This window comes from Palaemon carinicauda, chromosome 23 (assembly GCF_036898095.1).
Source record: "Palaemon carinicauda isolate YSFRI2023 chromosome 23, ASM3689809v2, whole genome shotgun sequence".
Taxonomy (NCBI): domain Eukaryota; kingdom Metazoa; phylum Arthropoda; class Malacostraca; order Decapoda; family Palaemonidae; genus Palaemon; species Palaemon carinicauda.
Window position 1 is genome coordinate 27,895,218 of NC_090747.1, and position 8,153 is coordinate 27,903,370.

The 8,153-nt window shown below is 42.4% G+C and overlaps 2 protein-coding genes across 2 annotated transcripts in view; both read right to left on the bottom strand.

Moving 5' to 3' along the window:
• Positions 1-5,950: 5,950 nt before the first annotated feature.
• Positions 5,951-7,062, bottom strand: LOC137617503 (zinc finger MYM-type protein 6-like). Its single transcript, XM_068347523.1, has 2 exons — positions 7,024-7,062; positions 5,951-6,910 (listed from the first exon to the last, which is right to left on the bottom strand). The coding sequence occupies exons 1-2, from the start codon at positions 7,060-7,062 to the stop codon at positions 5,951-5,953; spliced, it is 999 nt and encodes a 332-aa protein (XP_068203624.1).
• Positions 7,063-7,078: 16 nt separating this feature from the next.
• LOC137617504 (zinc finger MYM-type protein 5-like) overlaps positions 7,079-8,153 on the bottom strand; it is a 22,982-nt gene continuing 21,907 nt past the window's right edge. Inside the window, exons 2-3 of the mRNA XM_068347524.1 lie at positions 7,531-7,805; positions 7,079-7,446 (exon numbers count right to left, since the gene is read on the bottom strand). Coding sequence (XP_068203625.1) covers positions 7,079-7,446; positions 7,531-7,805 — 643 coding nt within the window. The remainder of the gene's footprint in view (positions 7,447-7,530; positions 7,806-8,153) is intronic.

Below are 8,153 nucleotides of genomic sequence, written 5' to 3' on the forward strand. Positions count from 1 at the left end.
GTTGCAATCCCTGCTGGCCAGCACACATTTGTGAACCAGTGACCTGTCGCCTATTAGTTAAAGATAGCATACCTTTGAACTATACAGGGGTAAATGGCGGCCGGCACGACAGCATGCGATGTACAGTAGTTACTATATTTGTGGTGTAGTACACACTGCATTAATAAAACTACAGTACAGAGTTTGTTGTAACACTAAAGTTCTTCCAACATACTTAATGTTATCTTGTACAACCTTTTGTTGAGACCGTACAATATATAGAAAGTGAGTTCTTTCTGTATTCATTCAATCCCGAATATTAAAACTTTATTTCAAGTTGTGAGCTACACCTTAATTTTCCGCTTAGGAAAATATATAAGTTATTCTTGAATAAGAATTAACCTTAGTTTTATTATCTTGAGAGGTTATAGCAATTGACTGGGAAGGAAATACAAGTATGTGTCTTTCCTTCTTTCCTTTCTACCTTTACTGTATAAGCTACATGTATTAATAAGTGAAAAGCCTTCACTTGATACTCATGGATTTTCTTACAGGAGGACTCTCCGAAGTGCGGGAGTATGTTCTGCAATCTTCGCAGCAAGAACTTCTATGGACATTAGTTATGCAGGAGGCACGCAGCATGCGCAGCCTCCAAAGGTGATCTCCGGTATTGGGACCCTCAGGTATGTATCATATGTTCTAACCTGATTACCGAGGCATTTGACACCCCTAAGTTGGCGGAGTCAAGGGATGCTGCGATTGAAAAGTTGCGAACCTGGGTGAGGGGTTTTCAGAAAAACACTTCAGGCCCCTACCTTCCAAATGAGAAGATGAGACCTACCTTTTCCCTAAGGCATCGGCTGATGCAGTCATTCCTCAGCCTCAGGAGGAGATACCAACTGTCCAGAATCCGGTAGATTCTGAAGTCTCGGCCGCCCTTCATGACATCCAATTGGACGATAGGATGTCAGAAGTGTTGGATTATACAGAAAAGGACCTTCTGGGAGAAGGTCAGGAGGAAGAGCTGACCCAGGCTCCATAAATAGAAGAGGAAAAAATCGACGAGGTGTCGGTTACATCTGTTCTGGCCCCGGAATCCATTCCTTCTACATCGTCTGCTATCCCAGGTGATCTGGGTAGGACTCTTTCTTCTATTGTTGAGATGATTCAACAAATACAAAAAAAGAATGATGAAAAGGAAGCTGTGATGAAACTGGAGATACGTAGACTTGCAGCATCACGGGGGCCCCAGAAGCGGCTCAACTTGAAGGATCTTCCTTTGTGCTCGGATACCAATCCTTGGAGGTATGATGAACACATGCCAATGACAACTGGGAAGATTGTTATATCGGAGAAGTTGGGCTCAATGCCCCTGGAATTTTGGCCCAACAAAAACTCTTACCCCGACTGCTATGTCCGTCTTAGGAAGGAGCCAGCCTCAAAGGAGGAGACGGAGCCGGAGGAGGTCATAGTCCTTGACCATAGTAAAGCAGAGGGGTTAAGAGAGAGCTCGATGAAAGAGAGGGGCTTCACGAACTCAAAGGTGCTAATTTTGAGTAAGAAGCTTCCCTCCTTTGTGGCCTCTCCAACCAGAACCTTTCCCTTCATGGAAAAGGGATATAAGGCAGCCTTGACTACGGCGGATGCAGGGAAACCATGCCCCTCCTTAGAGGAATGCAAGCCGTTATCCCTGACCTTACCCTTGGACCAAAAAGACTGGAAGGACGTCCACCTTGCCTTCTCAGTCGGGAAGCTGGAAGCTGATATTGCCGACGAACGTCAGTATGGTGAGGAACCTCCAAAGCTGTCGGAGTTTCTCTTGCGCAGAGAGCAAGAGACGAAAGAAAGTTTTGCGGCCTCGATGTCGTTGCAAACGACATTAGAAATGGTTGCAGGTGATCCCAAGAACCAGGACATGTTTATGGTTATGGCCAAAACCTATCTGGTCACAGTTACGAAGGATCTCTATAGCTTTACTAAAGCTAGGAGAGCCTGTAGAGAGTTCGTGTTCGCCTCGGCTGCGGTGAGGCACGAACCAAGGAAGCTGATCTTCTCTTGCATCTGGGGTAAGGAACTCTTTCCCAACGAACTGGTTAAAGAGGTAGTAGTCAAGGCCGCCACGGAGAATAGGAACCTTCTCAAAACGTGGGGCTTAAATCTTAAGAGAAAGTCTTCTCCGGAAGAGGGTCCCCAACCCAAGAAGAAGACAAAGAGGCCTAGGCTATCCTCTTAGCCGGCTATGCCCTACCGACAGCAACAACAGCAACTTCCTGCGACCGCGAGGCCTCAGATAATGGCACAACCTCCAACCACGTACCAGTTGGTACCTCAACAAGTGGCGATACAGACGCCGGTTTTTAACCCAGCTTTTGAAAGCCAGAATCCTTCCTTTCGCTCAAAAGCTAGAGGAACAGCCAGAGGTTCTCCTAGACACCCTTCAAGGGGAAGGGGATTCAGGGGAGGACGCGGTCAAGGAGGCAAGGCCTCAGGTCCACAACAGCAGAAGTGAGATGCTTCCAGTAGGAGGGAGACTACATCTATTTACGGATCGTGGGACCTTCGATCCCTGGGCCCACAGCCTAATAAAGAATGGAGTAGGTTGGAGCTGGAGCAGTCCTCCACCTCAATTTCCTCAGTTTTTCCAACACTCTACCCCCATTCTGGAAGAATATATCCGAGAACTCTTAGAGAAAAGAGTAATCCGAAGGGTAAAGTCCATCAAGTTCAAAGGAAGGCTGTTTTCTGTTCCAAAGAAGGACTCAGAAAAAACTCAGAGTCATTCTGGACTTGTCGCCACTCAACAAGTTCATAGTGAACTACAAGTTCAAGATACTCACACTTTAACACATAAGGACCCTACTGCCCAAAAGGGCATATACCTTGTCTGATGCTTCTTGGCACGTTCCAATTAATCATCACCTCTCCTCCTACCTAGGCTTCAAGTTAAAAAGAAGACTTTACACCTTCAGAGCCCTGCCATTCGGGCTAAACATAGCCCCAAGGATTTTCACGAAGCTTGCGAATGCAGCCTACTTGGACGACTGGCTGGTGTGGGCAGCATCCAGGACAGAATGCATGCAAGCCTACACGATAGTGATCCAGTACCTGGAACATCTGGGATTCAAGATCAACATAAAAAAGTCTCGACTATCTCAAGCTCAAAAATGACAACAGTTGGGAATCCATTGGAATTTGAAGTCACGTCGACTTTCCATTCCTGGGAAGAAGAGGAAAGAAATAGCAGGATCTGTCAAGAGACTATTGAAATCCAAACGGATATCAAGACGCGAACAGGAGAGAGTGCTGAGCTCTCTACAGTTTGCTTCGATAACAGACCCAGTGCTAAGAGCACAGCTAAAGGATGCAACAGGAGTCTGGAGAAAATACGCATAACACGCGCGAAGAGATCTAATGAGACCACTATCGACTTGACTGCGAACGCTTCTCAAGCCGTGGTCCAAAGCCAAGCAACTGAAGAAATCAATACTTCTTCAACCTCCTCCCCCGTCAGTTACTATCCATACAGACGCTTCAAAGGAAGGCTGGGGAGGCCACTCTCACCAGAAGAGAGTCCAAGGAGCTTGGTCCAATCTTTTCAAGTAATTTCACATCAAATTTCTAGAAGCCATGGCAGTACTTCTGACACTAAAGAAATTATCTCCTCGCCACTCGACCCACATAAGATTGGTTCTAGACAGCGAGATGATAGTGAGATGCCTGAATCGACAAGGGTCGAGGTCGCCGTAAATCAACCAAAGATTCGTGTTATCAAAAGACAGTACTGTATAGACTTTTAGAGGAAACCAGAAGACAATATAAGGCATCATGGAAGAAGCGGGTGTCCTTTGTCAAGGCGAAGAAACCAAAAAGAAATCTCGATAGATTTCTGTTTATCATTCTTCATTCACCTTCATGAGCAGGGTTTAGCAGCCCACACAATATCAATGTGCAAGTCTGCCTTGACAAGACCGATACTATATGCCTTTCAGGTCGACATTTCTAACGACGTTCTTAATGAATTCCGAAGGCACGTGCTAAGCTTAGTCCTTCAGCGCCTCCAAGACCCATTTCATGGTCACTAGATAAGATTCTTCATTTTACCTGAATAATGAACAATGAGGAGTGCGCTTTGAAGGATTTGACTTAAAAAGTCATATTTCTGTTTGCACGTGCTTTGGGGGCCAGAGTTAGTGAAATAGTGGCTCTCTCTAGAGAGGAAGGCCACATCCAGTTCTTGGAGGGAGAACTGAATCTATTTCCAGACCCAACGTTTCTTACCAAGAACGAGCTACCCACCAACAGGTGGGGTCCCTAGAGAATCAGCCCTCTGATGGAAGATGCATCTCTATGTCCAGTGGAGTGCCTAAAGGTCTATCTTCATAGATCTTCAGACTTTAAGGGAGGACAGCTGTTCAGAGGAGAAACCTCGGGTTGAAATTTATCTCTTTACTACTAAGGGTGAAACTCACCTACGTTATTCGCAGAGCGGATCCAGACAGTACACCCGCAACTCATGATCCGAGCAAAGTTGCCTCTTCCATAAAATTTCTTTAATTATATGGACTTGAACATCTTCGTTCCTACACCGGCTGGTAGTCATCCAAGGTGTTTTTTATGCTCTCTGCGAAGCGAGTGGAGCAACTCAAGAGGTCTGTGGTAGCAACAAGTAGAATTCTTAAACCTGCTGTTTAAATCTGCGAGGAACAGTGAAATTAATTTGGGACAATTAATTAAGAGGGTGCATGTGTAGTCACAGACTGTTACTACACACTGAGTGATAGGCCACTAACGTGTCCTTACGAACTGTTCCATTTACTTTGGTGAACTAAAAGCATAATACAGACACTTGTGCCAAGCGTTTCTTACGCTAGTGTAAATAAACAGTAATACAGACTGCATCAATATTATTAATAATTCGATTAAAGTGGCAAATCTGTTTCCTTTTAGACGAAACAATATTTTCTGTTTACTGTTTTCTTTATGCTTTAATGGATATCGTCCACATTTTATAAATCTTATAAATGGGGACTGATATATATGTCTATTGAATTTTCAATAAACAAGTTCATAGTGAACCCTGCGTCTTATTGGCCCATACTTATTTTATATCGAAATATGTGGATAATTTTAACATGGAATGTCTTTTAATAATATTCCTTTCTTTAAGCAAAAATGCACTCGCTTTAACCCTTCCTTAGGAAGGATTAACGTTGTACCCTAAGGGGATGGTGGTAGAGATGCAAAATTTGTTCATATACGGATACAACTGTTATCCAATAGTTTAATAAGAGTAGACACACTACGGGAGAGGTCAGGAACTCATACTGACATCGGTGACTCATACAAACTTAGCTTTATAATGTATAGGGCGAGACCACTATACAAACTTGTCATTTTGTCATCCATAGTTAATATGTACTCCTCGAAACTTTTTCCAGAGTCTAGTACGACTTTTCCCTGTAGGGGGCAGGAAGCACTAACATATATCATGCTTAGATGAAATGATGTATGACGGTAACATCACAGGTCTCTAGCCTAGAGTTGAAATTCTAGTTTTGTGCATTAATTTGAACATATGTTGAGCAATACCTGTTGACGCTTCTTTGCTACATTTCTTCTTTGTCTGTTCCTTATACCAACAGATAAACTGACAGAATTCTGAATAGAAGTCAGAGGAAAGATCACTTGCATACACACCAACAAGTCTTTCAATTGCAGCCACAATATCATCATCAGACATTGATTCAAACTCAGTCAGAACACCAAACCGCTGCTGCATGGTTGAATATGCTTCAATGCTATTTTTCAAAGCACTGTTCAGTTGATCGATGATGACATTAAAAGTGTTAACTTCAAATTTCTGCTTTCCTGTCATACTTTCCATAGCCTCTACAGCACTCCCTTCACTAACATGCTTCTTGCGTTTAGGTATTTGGCGTGTTGCACTTTCATACTTATAAGAACTCTGTCCTCAACGGTCAGAAGCTTTCTGCTCATAAATGTCAAATTTCTCTCTGCAATCACTTATGAATTGAGCCAGACTCTTCAAAAGACCAATAGCAGTTGTTAGTTCAATGGTAGCACTTTGCAGCAACTTGCTGCATTGGTTGAAGCGCTGCAGATTGTCATTCCAAAGTTCACACATGATGTATACTTCTATGGTATCCATACGCTTTGCCAAAGCGTTTACCTGATTTTGAGTATCACTATTCTGACTGTCATCACCTGCTATTTCGTCAAGAGCACTGTGGAACTGCTGATATCCTTGGAATACAGCCTCAGTGGCATCAGACCTAGCAGACCATCGGGTATCTGATAGGTGTTTAGGAATAAGACAATGAGGTTTCTGTTCTATGTGGATTAGCAGAATCCTCCATCGACGTGTAGATGCTTCAAAGAATGTGTACAAACGCTGCAAAAACCCAAAGTATGAAACAGCTTCAACACAGCAATCCACCGCAGATTGACCAACAAGATTCAGTGAGTGGCCTGCACATGGAATATAATTCACCAAACTGTTCTTGTTTTTCAGGATTTGCTGCATACCAATGTATTTACCGGACATATTACTAGCATTGTCATATGTCTGTCCACGGCAATGAGTGAAATCAATGTTCTGCTCTGATAAGTACTGAAGTAGAGTATCAGTAAGATTCTGACCTGTGTGACTGGAAATTAGGATGAATTTGAGAAAACGCTCCACTGGTTCATAATTTGTCATATTGACATGACGAATAATGATTGTCAGCTGGTCAGTATGAGTAATATCTGGTGTAGAGTCCACTGAAATAGAGAAGTACCTCGACTTCAAAATCTCCTGTTTGATAACATCAAGCACTTTATGTCCCATCAGCGTGACAAGTTCTTCACAAATTGTTTTTGAGAGGTAAGATGAATGCCCACGTCCGCGGTTGGCATGTTGACGAATATGCTGAGATAGAAAAGGATCAAATTGACTAATCAACTCCAATATTCCCAAATAATTGCCATTGTTACCAGACCCAATAATTTCATTACTGCCCCGAAGTGGTAGGCCTCTCTCACAAAGAATGGCAATTGTTGCAACACAACGTGTAAGCACATTTTTCCAGTATTTATGCTACTCAATCATATTTTTGTGCAACTCAGCATCAATTCGACCAGCAGCAGCAGAGCGATGAGCAAGAGTCAGAACTGAGTCAATATGTTTGGTGCTTGTTTCATGAGATTTCAAATTCTGAGTTATATTCTTCCAGTCATTATCACCAGAGGTACATTGCTTTATACTTCTATCTGATGAGAACAAAATGCATGGGAAACAGAAAATACAAGTCTTGGCTGGAGAATAAACAAGCCAGTCACGACTGACTGCCTCTCCATTTGGTAAAACTCGTGTGAAGGTACTAGGATTAAGGAAGCGGTTCACTCCAGAATATTCTCGTTTTATTTTTGGATAATCATTTGCCAAATTTCGAAAATGGTCAGTACCTATGGTGATGCATACTCACATAAATTCTCTGTTATATTACCAAAAACCCCAACATCATTTGGTAGCTTCATTTGAAACTGAACTCTGAAATTCTTTTGTGGCTGTAGACTCTTTATCATCATCAACAATAACTTTGCTTTGGACAGTGTCTGATGGAGGAGAAATAGGAGGAGATTGGTCCTCTAAGTCACCAGTGCTGCTTCCAATATCTTTGTCTACAACTTGAAAATATGAAGTTAATTTGTGTGTTTTCACCAACAGATCTTCTTCCATTTGCTTTTTCTTTTTTGATTCCTGAGCTCTATCCCAACCACTTTTCCGTTTTGACATTGACATGGTGAAGTCCCGTGAAGAAAGCCTGAAAGAAGGAAAAAAAAATTTGGTTGAGATTTTATATAGTAACCAATTTGAATAAATTATTTTCAAATTGGAGCAAGGACACTATCTGTAGTCACTAGTCTGACTTTACGTGAGGTGTGTGTGTGTTTGTGTGTCAAGATATACAACAAAGTAATTGAATGTAAATGAGTGTCCCGAGGGAATGTCATCAAATCAAGCATATTGAAAACCTTGATTGTATAGTAGTACTTGAGCTAGCATCTTTGATTTTCAAATGTTACCTTTCGAGGAGTATTTACTCTTATCATCAGATCTTTTAAACACAAGAAGTAACATAAAACACACGAGTTCTTACCTCTATGCAGGA

What these genes read in the sequence shown, in the direction of transcription:
- LOC137617503 (XM_068347523.1), bottom strand. Translation starts at nt 7,062, where the DNA reads ATGTGCTTACACGTTGTGTTGCAACAATTGCCATTCTTT. An exon ending in TGCAACAATTGCCATTCTTT is followed by an intron (nt 6,911 to 7,023) that starts GTGAGAGAGGCC and finishes TTTCTATCTCAG; the next exon opens with CATATTCGTCAACATGCCAA.